At 45.6% G+C, this 26,395-nt stretch overlaps 1 protein-coding gene across 1 annotated transcript in view; it reads left to right on the top strand.

Annotated features, from left to right (window-relative positions):
* LOC123990451 (pleckstrin homology domain interacting protein) overlaps window positions 1–26,395 on the top strand; it is a 137,923-nt gene that overhangs the window by 72,202 nt on the left and 39,326 nt on the right. The window contains exons 19-22 of the mRNA XM_046290987.1: window positions 9,948–10,064; window positions 10,183–10,345; window positions 11,211–11,310; window positions 12,304–12,447. Of these exons, the coding sequence (XP_046146943.1) occupies window positions 9,948–10,064; window positions 10,183–10,345; window positions 11,211–11,310; window positions 12,304–12,447 (524 nt within the window). The remainder of the gene's footprint in view (window positions 1–9,947; window positions 10,065–10,182; window positions 10,346–11,210; window positions 11,311–12,303; window positions 12,448–26,395) is intronic.

The raw sequence follows: 26,395 nt of genomic DNA, 5'->3' as shown, positions 1-26,395 counted from the left end.
CTCCTCAGGTACATGTCAGGGAGTCACCTCCTCCTCCTCCTCCTCCTCCTCCTCCTCCTCCTCCTCCTCCTCCTCCTCCTCCTCCTCCTCAGGTACATGTCAGGGAGTCACCTCCTCCTCCTCCTCCTCAGGTACATGTCAGGGAGTCACCTCCTCCTCCTCCTCCTCCTCCTCCTCCTCCTCCTCCTCCTCCTCCTCCTCCTCCTCCTCCTCCTCCTCCTCCTCCTCCTCCTCAGGTACATGTCAGGGAGTCACCTCCTCCTCCTCCTCCTCCTCCTCCTCCTCCTCCTCAGGTACATGACAGGGAGTCACCTCCTCCTCCTCCTCCTCCTCCTCCTCCTCCTCCTCCTCCTCCTCAGGTACATGTCAGGGAGTCACCTCCTCCTCCTCCTCCTCCTCCTCAGGTACATGTCAGGGAGTCACCTCCTCCTCCTCCTCCTCCTCAGGTACATGTCAGGGAGTCACCTCCTCCTCCTCTTCCTTCTCCTCAGGTACATGTCAGGGAATCACCTCCTTCTCCTCCTCAGGTACATGTCAGGGAGTCACCTCCTCCTCCTCCTCCTCCTCCTCCTCCTCCTCCTCAGGTACATGTCAGGGAGTCACCTCCTCCTCCTCCTCCTCCTCCTCCTCAGGTACATGTCAGGGAGTCACCTCCTCCTCCTCCTCCTCCTCCCCTTCCTCCTCCTCAGGTACATGTCAGGGAGTCACCTCCTCCTCCTCCTCCTCAGGTACATGTCAGGGAGTCACCTCCTCCTCCTCCTCCTCCTCCTCCTCCTCCTCCTCCTCAGGTACATGTCAGGGAGTCACCTCCTCCTCCTCCTCCTCAGGTACATGTCAGGGAGTCACCTCCTCCTCCTCCTCCTCAGGTACATGTCAGGGAGTCACCTCCTCCTCCTCCTCCTCCTCCTCCTCCCTCCTCCTCCTCCTCCTCCTCCTCCTCCTCAGGTACATGTCAGGGAGTCTCCTCCTCCTCCACCTCCTCCTCCTCCTCCTCCTCCTCCTCCTCAGGTACATGTCAGGGAGTCACCTCCTCCTCCTCCTCCTCCTCCTCCTCCTCCGCCTCCTCCTCCTCCCTCCTCCTCCTCCTCCTCCTCAGGTACATGTCAGGGAGTCACCTCCTCCTCCTCCTCAGGTACATGTCAGGGAGTCACCTCCTCCTCCTCCTCCTCCTCAGGTACATGTCAGGGAGTCACCTCCTCCTCCTCCTCAGGTACATGTCAGGGAGTCACCTCCTCCTCCTCCTCCTCCTCCTCCTCCTCAGGTACATGTCAGGGAGTCACCTCCTCCTCCTCCTCCTCCTCCTCCTCCTCCTCCTCCTCCTCAGGTACATGTCAGGGAGTCACCTCCTCCTCCTCCTCCTCAGGTACATGTCAGGGAGTCACCTCCTCCTCCTCCTCCTCAGGTACATGTCAGGGAGTCACCTCCTCCTCCTCCTCCTCCTCCTCCTCCTCCTCCTCCTCAGGTACATGTCAGGGAGTCACCTCCTCCTCCTCCTCCTCCTCCTCAGGTACATGTCAGGGAGTCACCTCCTCCTCCTCCTCCTCCTCCTCCTCAGGTACATGTCAGGGAGTCTCCTCCTCCTGTGACATTTATTTCAGCCACAAGAGAGAGAGAGAGTGGTTGGCTTATCTGTATTTGCTTGACTGTGAGAGTGAGAGTGGTTGGCTTATCTGTATTTGCTTGACTGTGAGAGAGAGAGTGGTTGGCTTATCTGTTTTTGCTTGACTGTGAGATAGAGAGTGGTTGGCTTATCTGTATTTGCTTGACTGTGAGAGAGAGAGTGGTTGGCTTATCTGTTTTTGCTTGACTGTGAGAGAGAGAGTGGTTGGCTTATCTGTATTTGCTTGACTGTGAGAGAGAGAGTGGTTGGCTTATCTGTATTTGCTTGACTGTGACAGATATAGGTACTCATGTTATATGCAGGTACTGTTTATATTTAGGTGCAGAAACTCTACAATAGTGTAAGCCAATATATTCTATATATTTTTGTATTAATTGAACTTGTATTTATTCAGGGGAACCCACTGAGACCAGGATCTCATTTACAATGTTACCCCGATGACATCAATACAACACATTCAAAAAGATCTACACAAATACTAAATGACTTAAATGTAAATGTAAATGTAAATAAACTACAAATGACATTCAACACCACAGCTTCAAATATAATGAACTACATACAATCCAAACAGTTGCATTTCTCATAAAATTCATTCAACATTAGTCCTAAACTGCCCTGGAGGCACCAGAGAGTCATGATGTAGGGAGTTGTGTAGGATATTCAATAAATGTGGGGCAGTAAAACTGAAAGCGGATTTACCTACATCGGTACATACTAGTGGAACCTGGAGAGTGACCCATCCCTGGGAACGGGTTTGGTACCTCTCTCAAAGTATATCAGAAGAAGCTTGTGTAGTACAGCTTTGTAAAACTAAAAGAGAGAAATGAAGTGTTCTACTTTAATGAGGACCAGCCAATCTTTTGATTCAAGATGAGGATCTGATTTGATTAGGATCCCCATTACCCGACGCTAATGGAGACATACAGTCTTACTGGGGTCCGACGGAAACGGAAAATACATTACTGTACCGCTTTTCGTCTGGAGAAGGAGAAGAGGACCAAGGTGCAGCGTGGTACGTCTTCATTTTAATAAACTAAATAAACTGAACACTGAAATGACAACAATAATAACGAGCGAGAACGAAACAATTCTGAATACGCACGAAACAGAAAACAACCCACCCACAACCAAAAAGGGGAAAACAGGCTGCCTAAGTATGATTCTCAATCAGAGACAACGATCGACAGCTGCCTCTGATTGAGAACCATACCAGGCCAAACCCATAAATACAACATAGAAAAAAAGAACATAGACTACCCACCGCAACTCACGCCCTGACCCAACTAACACAAAGACATAATAAAGGAACTAAGGTCAGAACGTGACAGTTACAGACAAAAAACGGACTTTACTCACACTTGTGGTACAGCAGAATGGTAGATGACCTCCAGAGGTTAAAGAGTAGTGGCTGCTGCATTCTGGTAAATAGTGTCACCATAGTCAAGACCTGGCAGGTGTTCTTCAATGAGTGTACAAAACATTAGGAACACCTGCTCTTCCTAGGACATAGACTGACCAGGTGAATCCAGGTGGAATCTGTGATCTCTTATTGATGTCAATAAAATGTAATCCACTTCAATCAGAGTAGATGAAGGGGAGGAGTGTAACGTCGTTCTTCGTTTGTGGAAAGAGAGTCGGACCGAAATGCAGCGTGGTTGTTACTCATGTTCTTTAATGAATGAAAATGACGATACATGAAATAACTATACAATACAAAACAACAAACGGAACGTGAAATCTAATTACAGCCTATCTGGTGAAACTACACAGAGACAGGAACAATCACCCACAAAATACAAAGCGAAACCAGGCTACCTAAATACGGTTCCCAATCAGAGACAACGAGAATCACCTGACTCTGATTGAGAACCGCCTCAGGCAGCCAAGCCCATACAATACCCCTAATCAGCCGCAATCCCAATAATACAAAAACCCCAATACGAAATACAACAACATAAACCCATGTCACACCCTGGCCTGACCAAATATATAACGAAAACACAAAATACAATGACCAAGGCGTGACAAGGAGACGGGTTAAAGAAGGATTTTAAAGTCTTGAGACATGGATTGTGTGTCTGTGCCATTCAGAGGGTGAATGGACAAGACAAAATATTTTAGTGTCTTTAAACGGGGTATGGTAGTAGGTGCCAGGCGCACTGGTTTGTGTCAAGAACTGCAACATTGCTCGATTTTTCAAGCTCAACAGTTTCCTGTGTGTATCAAGAATGGTCCACCATCTAAAGGACATCCAGTCAACTTATAATAATATAATAATAATATATAATAATAATAATAATATATGCCATTTAGCAGACGCTTTTATCCAAAGCGACTTACAGTCATGTGTGCATACGTTCTACGTATGGGTGGTCCCGGGGATCGAACCCACTACCCTGGCGTTACAAGCGCCATGCTCTACCAACTGAGCTACAGAAGGACACAACTGTGTGAAGCATTGGAGTCATCATGGACGAGCATCCCTGTGGAACGCTTTCGACACCTTGTAGAGTCCATGACCTGATGAACCGAGGTGGCTCTGAGGGGAAAAGGGGTGCAACTCAATATTAGGAAGGTGTTCTTAATGTTTCATCCACTCAGTGTATGGCTATAATAGAAGCCTACTTTAAATCTCAGCTTCTTCACTATCTCATCCTTATGTGTTTTTAAATTCTAATTATTTTCAATCCAAAAGCTATTTAAGAACAATCCAATGCATAAATGTGTAAAACATCTGAAATATTTCTACGAGAAATACAAAACAGCTGTTACGATCGCTGGAATAAACGGACCAAGTCGCATGTGTTCCACATGTTTATCTTCTCCCGGATCCGGGATCGTGAATACAGCCTCAAGCTCATTACCATAACGCAACGTTAACTATTAATAAAAATCGCAAATGAAATGAAATCAATATGCTAGCTCTCAAGCTTAGCCTTTTGTTAACAACACTGTCATCTCAGATTTAAAAAAATATGCTTCTCAACCATAGCAAAACTAGCATTTGTGTAACAGTATTGATAGCTATTGATAGCTAGCATTTAGCGTTAGCATTCAGCAGGCAACATTTTCACAGAAACCAGAAAACCATTCAAATAAAATAATTTACCTTTGAAGAACTTTGGATGTTTTCAATGAGGAAACTCAGTTAGATAGCAAATGTTCAGTTTTTCCTGAAAGATTATTTGTGCAGGAAAAATCGGTCTGTTTGGTGCGTCACGTTTGGCTACCAAAAAAACCCGAAAATTCAGATATCCAAACGCCAAACTTTTTTCCAAATTAACTCCATAATATCGACTGAAACATGGCAAACGTTGTTTAGAACCAATCCTCAAGGTGTTTTTCACATATCTCTTCGATGATATATGGTTCGTGGAAGTGTGCTTTCCCCTCTGCATCGCATGGCAAAATGCATGCAGCTGAAGATTACGCAACAATTTAGACAAAGGACACTGGGCGGACCCCTGGCAAATGTAGTCTCTTATGGCCAATCTTCCAATGATATGCCTACAAATACGTCACAATGCTGCAGACATCTTGGAAGAACGGCAGAGAGCTTAGGTTCATTCATCACACATTCACAGCCATATAAGGAGACGATGGGAAACAGAGCCTCAAAAATTCTGCTCATTTCCTGTTTGAGGTTTCATCTTGGTTTCGCAGTAGCATGAGTTCTGTGGCACTCACAGATAATATCTTTGCAGTTTTGAAAACGTCAGAGTGTTTTCTTTCCAAAGCTGCCAATTATATGCATAGTCGAGCATCTTTTCGTGACAAAATATTGCGCTTAAAACGGGCACGTTTTTTTATCCAATAATGACATAGCGCCCCCATAGGTTGAAGAGGTTAATAAATGAACATAATCGCCCCCATAGGTTGAAGAGGTTAATAAATGAACCTAACCAAAACAATACAGAACAAACGAAACGTGAAACTTATGGCGTGCTCACAGGCAACTAACCAAAAAACAAGATCCCACAACAAACAGGTGGGGAAAAAGGCTGCCTAAATATGATCCCCAATCAGAGACAACGATAGACAGCTGCATCTGATTGGGAACCATACCAGGCCAACATAGAAATACCAAAACTAGAATGCCCACCCTAGTCACACCCCGACCTAACCAAGATAGAGAATAAAGGATCTCTAAGGTCAGGGCGTGACAACAACATACATTGTTTATTATCTATCCTGATTGTCGAGTCTCTTTACCCCTACCTACATGTTACCATAATTAGCTACCTCGTAACCCTGCACAATGGCTTGGTACTCCTTGTATACATTATCTTCAGAAAGTATTCACACCCCTTGACTTTTTCCATGTTTTGTTGGTAACCACTCCAGTGTATTTTTGGCCTTGTGTTTTAGCTTATTGTCCTGCTGAAAGGTGAATTCGTCTCCCTGTGTCTGGTGGAAAGCAGACTGAACCAGGTTTTCCTCTAGGATTTTGCCTTTGCTTAGCTCTATTCTGTTTATTTTTATCGTAAGAAACTCCCTAGTCCTTGCCGGCATACCCATAACATGATGCAGCCACCATTATGCTTGAACATATGAAGAGTGGTACTCAGTGATCAAATCAGATGTTTATTGGTCACATGGTTAGCAGATGTTATTGGTCACATGGTTAGCAGATGTTATTGGTCACATGGTTAGCAGATGTTATTGGTCACATGGTTAGCAGATGATTATTGGTCACATGGTTAGCAGATGTTATTGGTCACATACACATGGTTAGCAGATGGTTATTGGTCACATGGTTAGCAGATGTTATTGGTCACATACACATGGTTAGCAGATGGTTATTGGTCACATGGTTAGCAGATGTTATTGGTCACATGGTTAGCAGATGTTATTGGTCACATGGTTAGCAGATGGTTATTGGTCACATACACATGGTTAGCAGATGGTTATTGGTCACATACACATGGTTAGCAGATGGTTATTGGTCACATGGTTAGCAGATGGTTATTGGTCACATGGTTAGCAGATGATATTGGTCACATGGTGAGCAGATGTTATTGGTCACATGGTTAGCAGATGTTATTGGTCACATGGTTAGCAGATGTTATTGGTCACATGGTTAGCAGATGTTATTGGTCACATACACATGGTTAGCAGATGATATTGGTCACATGGTTAGCAGTTGTTATTGGTCACATGGTTAGCAGATGTTATTGGTCACAGGGTTAGCAGATGATATTGGTCACATGGTTAGCAGATGTTAATGGTCTCATGGTTAGCAGATGTTATTCGTCACATGGTTAGCATATGTTATTGGTCACATGGTTAGCAGATGTTATTGGTCACATGGTTAGCAGATGATATTGGTCACATGGTTAGCAGATGTTAATGGTCTCATGGTTAGCAGATGTTATTCGTCACATGGTTAGCATATGTTATTGGTCACATGGTTAGCAGATGTTATTGGTCACATGGTTAGCAGATGTTATTGGTCACATGGTTAGCAGATGTTATTGGTCACATGGTTAGCAGATGATTATTGGTCACATGGTTAGCAGATGTTATTGGTCACATACACATGGTTAGCAGATGGTTATTGGTCACATGGTTAGCAGATGTTATTGGTCACATACACATGGTTAGCAGATGGTTATTGGTCACATGGTTAGCAGATGTTATTGGTCACATGGTTAGCAGATGTTATTGGTCACATGGTTAGCAGATGGTTATTGGTCACATACACATGGTTAGCAGATGGTTATTGGTCACATACACATGGTTAGCAGATGGTTATTGGTCACATGGTTAGCAGATGGTTATTGGTCACATGGTTAGCAGATGATATTGGTCACATGGTTGTTAGCAGATGTTATTGGTCACATGGTTAGCAGATGTTATTGGTCACATGGTTAGCAGATGTTATTGGTCACATACACATGGTTAGCAGATGATATTGGTCACATGGTTAGCAGTTGTTATTGGTCACATGGTTAGCAGATGTTAATGGTCACATGGTTAGCATATGTTATTGGTCACATGGTTAGCAGATGTTATTGGTCACATGGTTAGCAGATGATTATTGGTCACATGGTTAGCAGATGTTATTGGTCACATACACATGGTTAGCAGATGGTTATTGGTCACATGGTTAGCAGATGTTATTGGTCACATACACATGGTTAGCAGATGGTTATTGGTCACATGGTTAGCAGATGTTATTGGTCACATGGTTAGCAGATGTTATTGGTCACATGGTTAGCAGATGGTTATTGGTCACATACACATGGTTAGCAGATGGTTATTGTACACATGGTTAGCAGATGGTTATTGGTCACATGGTTAGCAGATGGTTATTGGTCACATGGTTAGCAGATGATATTGGTCACATGGTGAGCAGATGTTATTGGTCACATGGTTAGCAGATGTTATTGGTCACATGGTTAGCAGATGTTATTGGTCACATGGTTAGCAGATGTTATTGGTCACATACACATGGTTAGCAGATGATATTGGTCACATGGTTAGCAGTTGTTATTGGTCACATGGTTAGCAGATGTTATTGGTCACATACACATGGTTAGCAGATGTTAATGGTCACATGGTTAGCAGATGTTATTGGTCACAGGGTTAGCAGATGATATTGGTCACATGGTTAGCAGATGTTAATGGTCTCATGGTTAGCAGATGTTAATAAATGGTTAGCATATGTTATTGGTCACATGGTTAGCAGATGTTATTGGTCACATGGTTAGCAGATGATATTGGTCACATGGTTAGCAGATGTTAATGGTCTCATGGTTAGCAGATGTTATTCGTCACATGGTTAGCATATGTTATTGGTCACATGGTTAGCAGATGTTATTGGTCACATGGTTAGCAGATGTTATTGGTCACATGGTTAGCAGATGTTATTGGTCACATGGTTAGCAGATGATTATTGGTCACATGGTTAGCAGATGTTATTGGTCACATACACATGGTTAGCAGATGGTTATTGGTCACATGGTTAGCAGATGTTATTGGTCACATACACATGGTTAGCAGATGGTTATTGGTCACATACACATGGTTAGCAGATGGTTATTGGTCACATGGTTAGCAGATGGTTATTGGTCACATGGTTAGCAGATGATATTGGTCACATGGTGAGTTGTTATTGGTCACATGGTTAGCAGATGTTATTGGTCACATGGTTAGCAGATGTTATTGGTCACAAGCAGATGTTATTGGTCACATACACATGGTTAGCAGATGATATTGGTCACATGGTTAGCAGTTGTTATTGGTCACATGGTTAGCAGATGTTAATGGTCACATGGTTAGCAGATGTTATTCGTCACATGGTTAGCATATGTTATTGGTCACATGGTTAGCAGATGTTATTGGTCACATGGTTAGCAGATGATATTGGTCACATGGTTAGCAGATGTTAATGGTCTCATGGTTAGCAGATGTTATTCGTCAATGGTTAGCACATGGTTAGCAGATGTTATTGGTCACATGGTTAGCAGATGATATTGGTCACATGGTTAGCAGATGTTATAGCGAGGTAACGTCTAACTAATTCCACAACAAAACCTAGTACACACAAGGTGTTAAAGAACATGGTAAAGAACAGATAGTGTAGGATACAGTATACAGCATATTCACATAAGACATGTGAGATATATAAACATTATTAAAGTGACTAGTGTTCCATTTAATAAAATGTGATTTGATTTGAGTCTCCGGACTTGAAACCCATTGAAAACCTGTGATTTGAAATGAAAAGATCAGCCCATAAGCACAGACAAAGAATATCAAGGATCTGGAAGGAGTCTGTATAGAGGAATGGTCTAAGATCCCTCCCAATGTGTTCTCCAACTCATAAAACATTTTATAAAACGGCTCAGCGTCGTTTCCTCAAGGTGAGGTATTGAAAGGTATTGAAAACAGGTGTCAATCATTTTGATTACTTGTTATACAAAATCTCTTTATAATGCATTTGCATTAGTATAATAGAATTTCCACATGTTTTGGAGCAATATAGCTCAGTATTTGAATGTTTATTTTAGCAATAATTATGGACCCCACTGTATATATTAAACATGTCTCTCTCTATGTCTCTGTTTCTCTCTCTCTCTCTCTCTCTCTCTCTCTCTCTCTCTCTCTCTCTCTCTCTCTCTCTCTCTCTCTCTCTCTCTCTCTCTCTCTCTCTCTCTCTCTCTCTCTCTCTCTCTCTCTCTCTCTCTCTCTCTCTCTCTCTCTCTCTCTCTCTCTCTCTCTCTCTCTCTCTCTCTCTCTCTCTCTCTCTCTCTCTCTCTCTCTCTCTCTCTCTCTCTCTCTCTCTCTCTCTCTCTCTCTCTCTCTCTCTGTGTGTCAGGCCTGAACCAGGTGGTCAGTGAACAGGCTGTTGAAGGAGCCTCTCCTCTAGACAACATGATTCACAGACTTCAACAGGAGCAGGACCAGAGACTGTCTACCGACACACACAACAGAGGTAAACATACCAGGGCTAGCCGAGACAGTTCATTATTTTAGTCAAGACTTTACACCCAGTTGCTTCTACACAGGACTAAAATTGGATACCTTTGGTGCTAACCGTACCCCCCTCCCAGAGGTTCACTCCCCCCCCAACGTGGGTCTGCGACGCAGTGGTCAGATCGAGGGGGTGAGACAGATGCACAGCAATGCCCCCCGGAGCCAGATGGCCACAGAGACAGACCTGGTAGCATGGAGCAGGAGGGTACTAGTCCCTGAGCTGGGGGACGCTGAGCTCAGGTAACAAACACAATACAGACCTGGTAGCATTTAGCGGGAGGGTACTGGTCCCTGAGCTGGGGGACGCTGAGCTCAGGTAACAAACACAATACAGACCTGGTAGCATTTAGCGGGAGGGTACTGGTCCCTGAGCTGGGGGACGCTGAGCTCAGGTAACAAACACAATACAGACCTGGTAGCATTTAGCGGGAGGGTACTAGTCCCTGAGCTGGGGGACGAGTGACACAGTGGTCTAAGGCACTCCATCGCAGTGCTTGCTGTGCAACTAGAGATTCTGGGTTTGATTCCAGGCTCTGTCGCAGCCGGCTGCGAATGGGAGACCCATGGGGCGGCGCAGTGTCGTCCGGGTTAGGGGAGGGTTTGGCTGGCAGGGATGTTCTTGTCCCATCGCGCACTAGCGATGGCCGGGCGCAGTGCACGCTGACACGGTCGCCAGCTGTACGGTGTTTCCTCCGACACATTGGTGCGGCTGGCTCTCTGGGTTAAGTGGCCGTTGTCTCAAGAAGCAGCGCGGCTTGGTTGGGTCGTATTTCGCAGGACAAACGGCTCTCGACCTTCGCCTCTCCCGAGTCCGTACGGGAGTTGCAGCGATGAGACTGTAACTACCAGTTGGATTGGGGAGAAAAAGGAGTCAAATAATGATAGTCAAATCAAATCAAAAACACACCTAAACACACAAAGAGACCTAGTCCTCAAAAGTGTGTGTGTGTGCGTGGTGTGTGTGTGTGTGTGTGTGTGTGTGTGTGTGTGTGTGTGTGTGTGTGTGTGTGTGTGTGTGTGTGTGTGTGTGTGTGTGTGTGTGTGTGTGTGTGTGTGTGTGTGTGTGTGTGTGTGTGTGTGTGTGTGTGTGTGTGTGTGTGTGTAGGAAACAGCTAAACTGGAGGGAGGCTAAAGGAGAGGAGGAGATCAGTGTCTACAGATCAGAGGGGAGGAGACACACTGCCCACCTACACAGAGAGAGCAAGGTATTACTCAATGCCCACCTACACAGAGAGAGCAAGGTATTACTCACTGTCCACCTACACAGAGAGAGCAAGGAATTACTCACTGTCCACCTACACAGAGAGAGCAAGGCATTACTCACTGTCCACCTACACAGAGAGAGCAAGGCATTACTCACTGTCCACCTACACAGAGAGAGCAAGGAATTACTCACTGTCCACCTACACAGAGAGAGCAAGGCATTACTCACTGTCCACCTACACAGAGAGAGCAAGGAATTACTCACTGTCCACCTACACAGAGAGAGCAAGGCATTACTCACTGTCCACCTACACAGAGAGAGCAAGGAATTACTCACTGTCCACTTCACAGAGAGAGCAAGGAATTACTCACTGTCCACTTCACAGAGAGAGCAAGGAATTACTCACTGTCCACTTCACAGAGAGAGCAAGGCATTACTCACTGTCCACCTTCACAGAGAGAGCAAGGCATTGCTCACTGTCCACCTTCACAGAGAGAGCAAGGTATTACTCACTGTCCACTTCACAGAGAGAGCAAGGTATTACTCACTGTCCACCTTCACAGAGAGAGCAAGGTATTACTCACTGTCCACCTTCACAGAGAGAGCAAGGCATTACTCACTGTCCACTTCACAGAGAGAGCAAGGAATTACTCACTGTCCACCTTCACAGAGAGAGCAAGGTATTAATCACTGTCCACCTTCACAGAGAGAGCAAGGCATTACTCACTGTCCACCTTCACAGAGAGAGCAAGGTATTACTCACTGTCCACCTTCACAGAGAGAGCAAGGCATTACTCACTGTCCACTTCACAGAGAGAGCAAGGAATTACTCACTGTCCACCTACACAGAGAGAGCAAGGAATTACTCACTGTCCACCTTCACAGAGAGAGCAAGGCATTACTCACTGTCCACCTACACAGAGAGAGCAAGGTATCAGTCATACCTCTCAAGCAAGATACTTAAAGTTCCTATTTTCTCTTTGTCTTTTGTCAGGTATCCTCTCCAGACTGTGTAGGGGTGGAGGAGGGGAGGAGAAGTCATGGTAACCATGGCTACCAGACGCGTGCGGCTGTGGAGGAGACGAGTCGTCACAGCGCTGAGATTGCTGATGATGACGACAACAACAGCATCTCAGAGGTACGGCCTGTTGTTGTGAACCTAGAGGCCTGTTATTGTGAACCTAGAGGTCTGTTGTTGTGAACCTAGAGGTCTGTGGTATTGGTACGGCCTGTTGTTGTGAACCTAGAGGTATGTTGTCGTGAACCTAGAGGTCTGTTGTTGTGAACCTAGAGGTCTGTTGTTGTGAACCTAGAGGTCTGTTGTTGTGAACCTAGCGGTCTGTTGTTGTGAACCTAGAGGTCTGTTGCTGTGAACCTAGAGGTCTGTTGTTGTGAACCTAGAGGTCTGTTGTTGTGAACCTAGAGGTCTGTTGTTGTGAACCTAGAGGTATGTTGTTGTGAACCTAGAGGTCTGTTGTTGTGAACCTAGAGGTATGTTGTTGTGAACCTAGAGGTCTGTGGTATTGGTACGGCCTGTTATTGTGAACCTAGAGGTATGTTGTTGTGAACCTAGAGGTATGTTGTCGTGAACCTAGTGGTCTGTGGTATTGGTACAGCCTGTTGTTGTGAACCTAGAGGTCTGTTGTTGTGAACCTAGAGGTATGTGGTTGTGAACCAAGAGGTCTGTTGTTGTGAACCTAGAGGTATGTTGTTGTGAACCTAGAGGTCTGTGGTATTGGTACGGCCTGTTGTTGTGAACCTAGAGGTATGTTGTCGTGAACCTAGAGGTCTGTGGTATTGGTACGGCCTGTTGTTGTGAACCTAGAGGTATGTTGTTGTGAACCTAGAGGTATGTTGTTGTGAACCTAGAGGTCTGTGGTATTGGTACGGCCTGTTGTTGTGAACCTAGAGGTATGTTGTTGTGAACCTAGAGGTCTGTGGTATTGGTACGGCCTGTTGTTGTGAACCTAGAGGTATGTTGTTGTGAACCTAGTGGACTGTGGTATTAGTACGGCCTGTTGTTGTGAACCTAGAGGTCTGTGGTATTGGTACGGCCTGTTGTTGTGAACCTAGAGGTATGTTGTTGTGAACCTAGAGGTCTGTGGTATTGGTACGGCCTGTTGTTGTGAACCTAGAGGTATGTTGTTGTGAACCTAGAGGCCTGTGGTATTGATACGGCCTGTTGTTGTGAACCTAGAGGTCTGTTGTTGTGAACCTAGAGACCTGTTGTTGTGAACCTAGAGGTCTGTTGTTGTGAGCCTAGAGGTCTGTTGTTGTGAACCTAGAGGTCTGTTGTTGTGAACCTAGGGGTATGTTGTTGTGAACCTAGAGGTCTGTGGTATTGGTACGGCCTGTTGTTGTGAACCTAGAGGTATGTTGTCGTGAACCTAGAGGTCTGTTGTTGTGAACCTAGCGGTATGTTTTTGTGAACCTAGAGGTATGTTGTTGTGGACCTAGCGGTATGTTGTTGTGAACCTAGAGGTATGTTGTTGTGAACCTAGAGGCCTGTTGTTGTGAACCTAGCGGTCTGTGGTATTGGTACGGCCTGTTGTTGTGAACCTAGAGGTCTGTTGTTGTGAACCTAGTGGTCTGTGGTATTGGTACGGCCTGTTGTTGTGAACCTAGAGGCCTGTTGTTGTGAACCTAGCGGTCTGTGGTATTGGTACGGCCTGTTGTTGTGAACCTAGAGGTATGTTGTTGTGAACCTAGTGGTCTGTGGTATTGGTACGGCCTGTTGTTGTGAACCTAGAGGTCTGTTGTTGTGAACCTAGAGGTATGTTGTTGTGAACCTAGAGGCCTGTTATTGTGAACCTAGAGGTATGTTGTTGTGAACCTAGCGGTCTGTGGTATTGGTACGGACTGTTGTTGTGAACCTAGAGGCCTGTTGTTGTGAACCTAGCGGTCTGTGGTATTGGTACGGCCTGTTGTTGTGAACCTAGAGGTATGTTGTTGTGAACCTAGAGGTCTGTGGTATTGGTACGGCCTGTTGTTGTGAACCTAGAGGTCTGTGGTATTGGTACGTCCTGTTGTTGTGAACCTAGAGGTCTGTTGTTGTGAACCTAGCGGTCTGTGGTATTGGTACGGCCTGTTGTTGTGAACCTAGAGGCCTGTTGTTGTGAACCTAGCGGTCTGTGGTATTGGTACGGCCTGTTGTTGTGAACCTAGCGGTCTGTTGTTGTGAACCTAGAGGTCTGTTATTGTGAACCTAGAGGTATGTTGTTGTGAACCTAGCGGTCTGTTGTTGTGAACCTAGCGGTCTGTTGTTGTGAACCTAGAGGTATGTTATTGTGAACCTAGCGGTCTGTTGTTGTGAACCTAGCGGTCTGTTGTTGTGAACCTAGAGGTCTGTTATTGTGAACCTAGAGGTATGTTATTGTGAACCTAGCGGTCTGTTGTTGTGAACCTAGCGGCCTGTTGTTGTGAACCTAGAGGTCTGTTATTGTGAACCTAGAGGTCTGTTATTGTGAACCTAGAGGTATGTTGTTGTGAACCTAGCGGTCTGTTGTTGTGAACCTAGCGGTCTGTTGTTGTGAACCTAGCGGTCTGTTGTTGTGAACCTAGAGGTATGTTGTTGTGAACCTAGAGGTCTGTTGTTGTGAACCTAGCGGTCTGTTGTTGTGAACCTAGAGGTCTGTTGTTGTGAATCTAGAGGTCTGTGGTATTGGCCAGTTAGGACTATGACCTTTTCTGTTCCATCGTTAAATGAAGTGCAGCTCATAAAGCCTTCATAAACACTACACATGTTACACATCGTCTATAACCGTATATCATGCTTTATACAGGGTTGATAAATGTGGCATAACTGTGTGACATAACCCACTATGTTGAATATGATAGAAACATGTGCTTTATAAAGGGTGGCATAAGCACAGCTTAATAAAGGCCTTATAAATCATGCTAAATTGAGGCTTCACAAAGCTTTTATAACCCTGTCCTACATCTTGGTGGAGCATTGCAACAAAGGATAGAAGGCTCGATTCCCTGAAAAAAATGCATTCACGCATGAATGCATTCGCTTTGGATAAAAGTGTCTGTATTATATGACTTTAAAACATTTCTAGGATGGCCCAGCTTCTTTCCCTCTTGGGTGCCTAGACAATAGTGGACCTTACTTCAACTTGCCCCACAATGCTGTGCTGCAGGATGACAACACTTTAGTCGCCCCTTTTTCAATCTATTCAGTCCTTTTAAATCTGTTCAGTCCTTTTCAATCTGTTTAGTCCTTTTCCCTACTTACTTTTTCCGCCCAAATTCCATTTTCTCCAGGGGTTTTCCTCATTTATTTTTCAGGTTTTCCCCAAATAGATTGGACACACCTGTCTATAGAAGGTCCTACAGTTGACGGTGCATGTCAGAGCAAAAACCAAGCCATGAGTTTGAAGGAATTGTCCGTAGAGCTCCGAGACAGGATTGTGTTGAGGCACAGATCTGGGGAAGGGTACCAAACATGTCTGCTGCATTGAAGAACACAGTGGCCTCCATCATTCTTAAATGGAAGAAGTTTGGAACCAGCAAGACTCTTCCTAGGGCTGGCGGCCCGGCCAAACTGAGCAATCGTGGGAGAAGAACCTTTGGTCAGGGAGGTGACCAAGAACCCAATGGTCATTCAGACAGAGCACCAGAGTTCCTCTGTGGAGATGGTTGTCATTCTGGAAGGTTCTTCCATCTCTGCAGCACTCCACCAATCAGGCCTTTATGGTAGAGTGGCCAGACGGAATCCACTCCTCAGTAAAAGGCACATGACGGCCCTCTTGGAGTTTACCAAAAGGCAACTAAAGGACTCTCAGACCATGAGAAACAAGATTCTCTGGTCTGATGAATCCAAGATTGAACTCTTTGGCCTGAATGCCAAGGGTTACATCTGGAGGAAACCTGGAACATGATGGCAGCAACATGATGTGGGGATGTTTGTCAGCGGCAGGGACTGGGAGACTAGTCAAAATCAAGGAAAAGATGAACGGAGCAAAGTAGAGTGTGATCCTTGATGAAAACCTGCTCTAGAGTATTCAGGACCTCAGACCGGGACGAAGGTTCACCTTCATACAGGACAACGACCCAAAGCACACAGCCAAGACAATGTAGGAGTGGCTTCAGGACAAATCTGAATGTCCTTGAGTGGCCCAGCCAGAGCCCAGACTTAAACTCAATTGAACATCTCTTGAGAGACCTGAAAACAGCTGTGCAGCGACGCTCCCCTTCCAACCTGACAGAGCTTGAGAGGATCTGCAGAGAAGAATGGGAGAAAATCCCCAAATACAGGTGTGCCAAGCTTGTAGCGTCATACCCAAAAATACTTGAGGCTGTAATGCCAAATGTGCTTCCACAAAGTACAGAGTAAAGGGTCTGAATACTTATGTAAATGTGATTTTAGAATTATAAATGTGCAGGAAATTATGGCTTATTGTGTGTAGATTGATGAGGGAAAAAAACAAATTCATACATTTTAGAATAAGGTTGTAATCTGGAACAATTCAAGGGGTCTGAATAGTTTCCAAATGCACTGTATGTGATACGTGACTATCTTAAGATGAATGCACTAGATTCACTCTAGATGGGAGCTTCTGCTGAATGGATCAATTGAAATGGATAAGTATATTTATGTACAGAAATGTCCTTGTTTTTGAAAGAAAAGCACAAGAAGACTCGCGGCTGTAATCACTGCCTAAGAGTTACAGGGTCTGAATACTTACGATGATATTTCCTTTTATTTGGAATACTTTTGCTAAAATTTCTAAAAACATGTTTTTGCTCTGTCATTATGGGCTATTGTGATGTTATTATGGGCTATTGTGTGTAGATTGATGAGGGGAAAAAACAATTTGATCAATTTTAGAATAAGGCTGTGTGGTATGACTCATTATATTGTTGGTAGAGACCTGACTGGGTCCAGCACCGTGTGGTATGACTCATTATATTGTTAGAGACCTGTTTCTATAGGTTGGGGGGCTTTCATCAATGTTGGGGCTTTCATCATGGTGTTTCTGTAGGTTGGGGGCTTTCATCAAGGTTAGTGTTTCTGTAGGTTGGGGGCTTTCATCAAGGTTAGTGTTTCTGTAGGTTGGGGGCTTTCATCAAGGTGTTTCTGTAGGTTGGGGGCTTTCATCAAGGTGTTTCTGTAGGTTGGGGGCTTTCATCAAGGTGTTTCTGTAGGTTGGGGGCTTTCATCAAGGTTAGTGTTTCTGTAGGTTGGGGGCTTTCATCAAGGTTAGTGTTTCTGTAGGTTGGGGCTTTCATCATGGTGTTTCTGTAGGTTGGGGGCTTTCATCAAGGTTAGTGTTTCTGTAGGTTGGGGCTTTCATCAAGGTTAGTGCTTCTATAGGTTGGGGCTTTCATCAAGGTGTTTCTGTAGGTTGGGGGCTTTCATCAAGGTTAGTGTTTCTGTAGGTTGGGGGCTTTCATCAAGGTTAGTGTTTCTGTAGGTTGGGGGCTTTCATCAAGGTGTTTCTGTAGGTTGGGGGCTTTCATCAAGGTGTTTCTGTAGGTTGGGGGCTTTCATCAAGGTGTTTCTGTAGGTTGGGGGCTTTCATCAAGGTTAGTGTTTCTGTAGGTTGGGGGCTTTCATCAAGGTGTTTCTGTAGGTTGGGGGCTTTCATCAAGGTTAGTGTTTCTGTAGGTTGGGGGCTTTCATCAATGTTGGGGCTTTCATCAAGGTTAGTGTTTCTGTAGGTTGGGGGCTTTCATCAAGGTTAGTGTTTCTGTAGGTTGGGGGCTTTCATCAAGGTGTTTCTGTAGGTTGGGGGCTTTCATCAAGGTTAGTGTTTCTGTAGGTTGGGGGCTTTCATCAAGGTGTTTCTGTAGGTTGGGGGCTTTCATCAAGGTTAGTGTTTCTGTAGGTTGGGGGCTTTCATCAAGGTGTTTCTGTAGGTTGGGGGCTTTCATCAAGGTTAGTGTTTCTGTAGGTTGGGGGCTTTCATCAAGGTGTTTCTGTAGGTTGGGGGCTTTCATCAAGGTTAGTGTTTCTGTAGGTTGGGGGCTTTCATCAAGGTGTTTCTGTAGGTTGGGGGCTTTCATCAAGGTTAGTGTTTCTGTAGGTTGGGGGCTTTCATCAAGGTTAGTGTTTCTGTAGGTTGGGGGCTTTCATCAAGGTTAGTGTTTCTGTAGGTTGGGGGCTTTCATCAAGGTTAGTGCTTCTATAGGTTGGGGCTTTCATCAAGGTGTTTCTGTAGGTTGGGGGCTTTCATCAAGGTTAGTGTTTCTGTAGGTTGGGGGCTTTCATCAAGGTTAGTGTTTCTGTAGGTTGGGGGCTTTCATCAAGGTGTTTCTGTAGGTTGGGGGCTTTCATCAAGGTGTTTCTGTAGGTTGGGGGCTTTCATCAAGGTGTTTCTGTAGGTTGGGGGCTTTCATCAAGGTTAGTGTTTCTGTAGGTTGGGGGCTTTCATCAAGGTGTTTCTGTAGGTTGGGGGCTTTCATCAAGGTGTTTCTGTAGGTTGGGGGCTTTAAACAAGGTTAGTGTTTCTTTAGGTTGGGGGCTTTCATCAAGGTGTTTCTGTAGGTTGGGGGCTTTCATCAAGGTGTTTCTGTAGGTTGGGGGCTTTCATCAAGGTTAGTGTTTCTGTAGGTTGGGGGCTTTCATCAAGGTTAGTGTTTCTGTAGGTTGGGGGCTTTCATCAAGGTGTTTCTGTAGGTTGGGGGCTTTCATCACGGTGTCTCTTTAGGTTGGGGGCTTTCATCAAGGTGTTTCTGTAGGTTGGGGCTTTCATCATGGTGTTTCTGTAGGTTGGGGGCTTTCATCAAGGTTAGTGTTTCTGTAGGTTGGGGCTTTCATCAAGGTTAGTGTTTCTGTAGGTTGGGGGCTTTCATCAAGGTGTTTCTGTAGGTTGGGGGCTTTCATCAAGGTGTTTCTGTAGGTTGGGGCTTTCATCAAGGTGTTTCTGTAGGTTGGGGGCTTTCATCAAGGTTAGTGTTTCTGTAGGTTGGGGCTTTCATCAAGGTGTTTCTGTAGGTTGGGGGCTTTCATCAAGGTTAGTGTTTCTGTAGGTTGGGGGCTTTCATCAAGGTGTTTCTGTAGGTTGGGGGCTTTCATCAAGGTGTTTCTGTAGGTTGGGGGCTTTCATCAAGGTTAGTGTTTCTGTAGGTTGGGGGCTTTCATCAAGGTTAGTGTTTCTGTAGGTTGGGGGCTTTCATCAAGGTGTTTCTGTAGGTTGGGGGCTTTCATCAAGGTGTTTCTGTAGGTTGGGGGCTTTCATCAAGGTGTTTCTGTAGGTTGGGGGCTTTCATCAAGGTGTTTCTGTAGGTTGGGGCTTTCATCAAGGTTAGTGTTTCTGTAGGTTGGGGGCTTTCATCAAGGTTAGTGTTTCTGTAGGTTGGGGGCTTTCATCAAGGTGTTTCTGTAGGTTGGGGGCTTTCATCACGGTGTCTCTTTAGGTTGGGGGCTTTCATCAAGGTGTTTCTGTAGGTTGGGGCTTTCATCATGGTGTTTCTGTAGGTTGGGGGCTTTCATCAAGGTTAGTGTTTCTGTAGGTTGGGGGCTTTCATCAAGGTTAGTGTTTCTGTAGGTTGGGGGCTTTCATCAAGGTGTTTCTGTAGGTTGGGGGCTTTCATCAAGGTGTTTCTGTAGGTTGGGGCTTTCATCAAGGTGTTTCTGTAGGTTGGGGGCTTTCATCAAGGTTAGTGTTTCTGTAGGTTGGGGCTTTCATCAAGGTGTTTCTGTAGGTTGGGGGCTTTCATCAAGGTTAGTGTTTCTGTAGGTTGAGGGCTTTCATCAAGGTGTTTCTGTAGGTTGGGGCTTTCATCAAGGTGTTTCTGTAGGTTGGGGGCTTTCATCAAGGTTAGTGTTTCTGTAGGTTGGGGGCTTTCATCAAGGTTAGTGTTTCTGTAGGTTGGGGGCTTTCATCAAGGTGTTTCTGTAGGTTGGGGGCTTTCATCAAGGTGTTTCTGTAGGTTGGGGGCTTTCATCAAGGTGTTTCTGTAGGTTGGGGCTTTCATCAAGGTGTTTCTGTAGGTTGGGGGCTTTCATCAAGGTGTTTCTGTAGGTTGGGGGCTTTCATCAAGGTGTTTCTTTAGGTTGGGGGCTTTCATCAAGGTTAGTGTTTCTGTAGGTTGGGGCTTTCATCATGGTGTTTCTGTAGGTTGGGGGCTTTCATCAAGGTTAGTGTTTCTGTAGGTTGGGGGCTTTCATCAAGGTTAGTGCTTCTATAGGTTGGGGCTTTCATCAAGGTGTTTCTGTAGGTTGGGGGCTTTCATCAAGGTTAGTGTTTCTGTAGGTTGGGGGCTTTCATCACGTGTTTCTGTAGGTTGGGGGCTTTCATCAAGGTGTTTCTGTAGGTTGGGGGCTTTCATCAAGGTGTTTCTGTAGGTTGGGGGCTTTCATCAAGGTGTTTCTGTAGGTTGGGGGCTTTCATCAAGGTTAGTGTTTCTGTAGGTTGGGGGCTTTCATCAAGGTGTTTCTGTAGGTTGGGGCTTTCATCAAGGTTAGTGTTTCTGTAGGTTGGGGGCTTTCATCAATGTTGGGGCTTTCATCAAGGTTAGTGTTTCTGTAGGTTGGGGCTTTCATCAAGGTTAGTGTTTCTGTAGGTTGGGGGCTTTCATCAAGGTGTTTCTGTAGGTTGGGGGCTTTCATCAAGGTTAGTGTTTCTGTAGGTTGGGGGCTTTCATCAAGGTGTTTCTGTAGGTTGGGGGCTTTCATCAAGGTTAGTGTTTCTGTAGGTTGGGGGCTTTCATCAAGGTGTTTCTGTAGGTTGGGGGCTTTCATCAAGGTTAGTGTTTCTGTAGGTTGGGGGCTTTCATCAAGGTGTTTCTGTAGGTTGGGGGCTTTCATCAAGGTTAGTGTTTCTGTAGGTTGGGGGCTTTCATCAAGGTGTTTCTGTAGGTTGGGGCTTTCATCAAGGTTAGTGTTTCTGTAGGTTGGGGCTTTCATCAAGGTTAGTGTTTCTGTAGGTTGGGGGCTTTCATCAAGGTTAGTGTTTCTGTAGGTTGGGGGCTTTCATCAAGGTTAGTGCTTCTATAGGTTGGGGCTTTCATCAAGGTGTTTCTGTAGGTTGGGGGCTTTCATCAAGGTTAGTGTTTCTGTAGGTTGGGGGCTTTCATCAAGGTTAGTGTTTCTGTAGGTTGGGGGCTTTCATCAAGGTGTTTCTGTAGGTTGGGGGCTTTCATCAAGGTGTTTCTGTAGGTTGGGGGGCTTTCATCAAGGTGTTTCTGTAGGTTGGGGGCTTTCATCAAGGTTAGTGTTTCTGTAGGTTGGGGGCTTTCATCAAGGTGTTTCTGTAGGTTGGGGGCTTTCATCAAGGTGTTTCTGTAGGTTGGGGGCTTTAAACAAGGTTAGTGTTTCTTTAGGTTGGGGGCTTTCATCAAGGTGTTTCTGTAGGTTGGGGGCTTTCATCAAGGTGTTTCTGTAGGTTGGGGGCTTTCATCAAGGTTAGTGTTTCTGTAGGTTGGGGGCTTTCATCAAGGTTAGTGTTTCTGTAGGTTGGGGGCTTTCATCAAGGTGTTTCTGTAGGTTGGGGGCTTTCATCACGGTGTCTCTTTAGGTTGGGGGCTTTCATCAAGGTGTTTCTGTAGGTTGGGGCTTTCATCATGGTGTTTCTGTAGGTTGGGGGCTTTCATCAAGGTTAGTGTTTCTGTAGGTTGGGGGCTTTCATCAAGGTTAGTGTTTCTGTAGGTTGGGGGCTTTCATCAAGGTGTTTCTGTAGGTTGGGGGCTTTCATCAAGGTGTTTCTGTAGGTTGGGGCTTTCATCAAGGTGTTTCTGTAGGTTGGGGGCTTTCATCAAGGTTCGTGTTTCTGTAGGTTGGGGCTTTCATCAAGGTGTTTCTGTAGGTTGGGGGCTTTCATCAAGGTTAGTGTTTCTGTAGGTTGGGGGCTTTCATCAAGGTGTTTCTGTAGGTTGGGGGCTTTCATCAAGGTGTTTCTGTAGGTTGGGGGCTTTCATCAAGGTTAGTGTTTCTGTAGGTTGGGGGCTTTCATCAAGGTTAGTGTTTCTGTAGGTTGGGGGCTTTCATCAAGGTGTTTCTGTAGGTTGGGGGCTTTCATCAAGGTGTTTCTGTAGGTTGGGGGCTTTCATCAAGGTGTTTCTGTAGGTTGGGGGCTTTCATCAAGGTGTTTCTGTAGGTTGGGGGCTTTCATCAAGGTTAGTGTTTCTGTAGGTTGGGGGCTTTCATCAAGGTTAGTGTTTCTGTAGGTTGGGGGCTTTCATCAAGGTGTTTCTGTAGGTTGGGGGCTTTCATCACGGTGTCTCTTTAGGTTGGGGGCTTTCATCAAGGTGTTTCTGTAGGTTGGGGCTTTCATCATGGTGTTTCTGTAGGTTGGGGGCTTTCATCAAGGTTAGTGTTTCTGTAGGTTGGGGGCTTTCATCAAGGTTAGTGTTTCTGTAGGTTGGGGGCTTTCATCAAGGTGTTTCTGTAGGTTGGGGGCTTTCATCAAGGTGTTTCTGTAGGTTGGGGCTTTCATCAAGGTGTTTCTGTAGGTTGGGGGCTTTCATCAAGGTTAGTGTTTCTGTAGGTTGGGGCTTTCATCAAGGTGTTTCTGTAGGTTGGGGGCTTTCATCAAGGTTAGTGTTTCTGTAGGTTGAGGGCTTTCATCAAGGTGTTTCTGTAGGTTGGGGGCTTTCATCAAGGTGTTTCTGTAGGTTGGGGGCTTTCATCAAGGTTAGTGTTTCTGTAGGTTGGGGGCTTTCATCAAGGTGTTTCTGTAGGTTGGGGGCTTTCATCAAGGTGTTTCTGTAGGTTGGGGGCTTTCATCAAGGTGTTTCTGTAGGTTGGGGCTTTCATCAAGGTGTTTCTGTAGGTTGGGGGCTTTCATCAAGGTGTTTCTGTAGGTTGGGGGCTTTCATCAAGGTGTTTCTGTAGGTTGGGGGCTTTCATCAAGGTGTTTCTGTAGGTTGGGGGCTTTCATCAAGGTGTTTCTGTAGGTTGGGGGCTTTCATCAAGGTGTTTCTGTAGGTTGGGGGCTTTCATCAAGGTGTTTCTGTAGGTTGGGGGCTTTCATCAAGGTGTTTCTGTAGGTTGGGGGCTTTCATCAAGGTGTTTCTGTAGGTTGGGGGCTTTCATCAAGGTGTTTCTGTAGGTTGGGGGCTTTCATCAAGGTGTTTCTGTAGGTTGGGGGCTTTCATCAAGGTGTTTCTGTAGGTTGGGGGCTTTCATCAAGGTTAGTGTTTCTGTAGGTTGGGGGCTTTCATCAAGGTTAGTGTTTCTGTAGGTTGGGGCTTTCATCAAGGTGTTTCTGTAGGTTGGGGGCTTTCATCAAGGTTAGTGTTTCTGTAGGTTGGGGGCTTTCATCGAGGTGTGTTTCTGTAGGTTGGGGGCTTTCATCAAGGTTAGTGTTTCTGTAGGTTGGGGCTTTCATCAAGGTGTTTCTGTAGGTTGGGGGCTTTCATCAAGGTTAGTGTTTCTGTAGGTTGGGGGCTTTCATCAAGGTGTTTCTATAGGTTGGGGGCTTTCATCAAGGTTAGTGTTTCTGTAGGTTGGGGGCTTTCATCAAGGTGTTTCTGTAGGTTGGGGGCTTTCATCAAGGTGTTTCTGTAGGTTGGGGGCTTTCATCAAGGTGTTTCTGTAGGTTGGGGGCTTTCATCAAGGTGTTTCTGTAGGTTGGGGGCTTTCATCAAGGTGTTTCTGTAGGTTGGGGGCTTTCATCAAGGTGTTTCTGTAGGTTGGGGCTTTCATCAAGGTGTTTCTGTAGGTTGGGGGGCTTTCATCAAGGTTAGTGTTTCTGTAGGTTGGGGGCTTTCATCAAGGTGTTTCTGTAGGTTGGGGCTTTCATCAAGGTGTTTCTTGGTGTAACGTTATGACTATATTGAATTCTATTTTTATTTAATTTATTTTTATTTTACCTTTATTTAACCAGGCAAGTCAGTTAAGAACAAATTCTTACTTTCAATGACGGCCTAGGAACAGTGGGTTAACTGCCTGTTCAGGGGCAGAACGACAGATTTGTATCTTGTCAGCTCGGGGGTTTGAACTTGCAACCTTCCGGTCACTAGTCCAACGCTCTAACCACTAGGCTACCCTGCCGCCCCTATAGTAGTGACCTTACTGAGTAAAGTACTTATCACAATCAGAAAGTCATAATGATGGCTAAACCCATTTCCACCATCTATCTCATAAACATTTGATTTGAACCCTAACCCTAACTAATAAAGGCCAAGTTTGATGCGTTGTTCCACCAGGCCTTCCACACATGTGGGCTGAAGTGTCTGGGAATGAGATTAGGTGTAATGTGACTAACATGACTTTAGAGAGTATGCCATCATTCAGCCCAACATGTCACCCTTTACAAAGCTCATGTTTATTTAGTATTCAACGTGGTGGATAATGTCACACTGTTATGGCTCATTAATCAACCCTTTATAAAGCATGGCACACTGTTATACATGCTTTGTAAAACATTTACTGTATGTTGTGCTTATGACTGTGACATCCCCTCTTTCACTCCCCTTGTCTCTCTCAACCTCTCTCTTTCTCTTTCTCTCCCCTTGTCTCTCTCCACCTCTCTTTCTCTTTCTCTCCCCTTGTCTCCCTCCACCTCTCTCTTTCTCTTTCTCTCCCCTTGTCTCTCTCCACCTCTCTTTCTCTTTCACTCCCCTTGTCTCTCTCCACCTCTCTTTCTCTTTCACTCCCCTTGTCTCTCTCCACCTTTCTCTTTCTCTCCCCTTGTCTCTCTCCACCTCTCTCTTTCTCGTTCACTCCCCTTGTCTCTCTCCACCTCTCTTTCTCTTTCTCTCCCCTTGTCTCTCTGCACCTCTCTTTCTCTTTCTCTCCCCTTGTCTCTCTCCACCTCTCTTTCTCTTTCACTCCCCTTGTCTCTCTCCACTTCTCTCTTTCTCTTTCACTCCCCTTGTCTCTCTCCACCTCTCTCTTTCTCTTTCACTCCCCTTGTCTCTCTCCACTTCTCTTTCTCTTTCTCTCCCCTTGTCTCTCTCCACCTCTCTCTTTCTCTTTCTCTCCCCTTGTCTCTCTCCACCTCTCTTTCTCTTTCTCTCCCCTTGTCTCTCTCCACCTCTCTTTCTCTTTCTCTCCCCTTGTCTCTCTCCACTTCTCTCTTTCTCTTTCTCTCCCCTTGTCTCTCTCCACCTCTCTTTCTCTTTCTCTCCACTTCTCTCTCTCCACTTCTCTCTTTCTCTTTCACTCCCCTTGTCTCTCTCCACCTCTCTTTCTCTTTCTCTCCCCTTGTCTCTCTCCACCTCTCTTTCTCTTTCTCTCCCCTTGTCTCTCTCCACCTCTCTCTTTCTCTTTCACTCCCCTTGTCTCTCTCCACCTCTCTCTTTCTCTTTCTCTCCCCTTGTCTCTCTCCACCTCTCTCTTTCTCTTTCTCTCCCATTGTCTCTCTCCACCTCTCTCTTTCTCTTTCACTCCCCTTGTCTCTCTCCCTCTCTCTCTTCCTCTTTCACTCCCCTTGTCTCTCTCCACCTCTCTCTTTCTCTTTCTCTCCCATTGTCTCTCTCCACCTCTCTCTTTCTCTTTCACTCCCCTTGTCTCTCTCCACCTCTCTCTTTCTCTTTCACTCCCCTTGTCTCTCTCCACCTCTCTCTTTCTCTTTCTCTCCCCTTGTCTCTCCACCTCTCTCTTTCTCTTTCACTCCCCTTGTCTCTCTCCACTTCTCTCTTTCTCTTTCTCTCCCCTTGTCTCTCTCCACCTCTCTCTTTCTCTTTCTCTCCCCTTGTCTCTCTCCACCTCTCTCTTTCTCTTTCACTCCCCTTGTCTCTCTCCACCTCTCTTTCTCTTTCTCTCCCCTTGTCTCTCTCCACCTCTCTTTCTCTTTCTCTCCCCTTGTCTCTCTCCACCTCTCTCTTTCTCTTTCACTCCCCTTGTCTCTCTCCACCTCTCTTTCTCTTTCACTCCCCTTGTCTCTCTCCACCTCTCTCTTTCTCTTTCTCTCCCCTTGTCTCTCTCCAACTCTCTCTTTCTCTCCCCTTGTCTCTCTCCACCTCTCTTTCTCTTTCACTCCCATTGTCTCTCTCCACCTCTCTCTTTCTCTTCCCTTGTCTCTCTCCACCTCTCTCTTTCTCTCCCCTTGTCTCTCTCCACCTCTCTCTTTCTCTCCCCTTGTCTCTCTCCACCTCTCTCTTTCTCTCCCCTTGTCTCTCTCCACCTCTCTCTTTCTCTCCCCTTGTCTCTCTCCACCTCTCTCTTTCTCTCCCCTTGTCTCTCTCCACCT

Source organism: Oncorhynchus gorbuscha, linkage group LG12, assembly GCF_021184085.1.
Source record: "Oncorhynchus gorbuscha isolate QuinsamMale2020 ecotype Even-year linkage group LG12, OgorEven_v1.0, whole genome shotgun sequence".
NCBI lineage: Eukaryota > Metazoa > Chordata > Actinopteri > Salmoniformes > Salmonidae > Oncorhynchus > Oncorhynchus gorbuscha.
The sequence above is the reverse complement of the archived record's forward strand: the minus strand, read 5'-3'. Positions and strand labels throughout refer to the sequence as shown.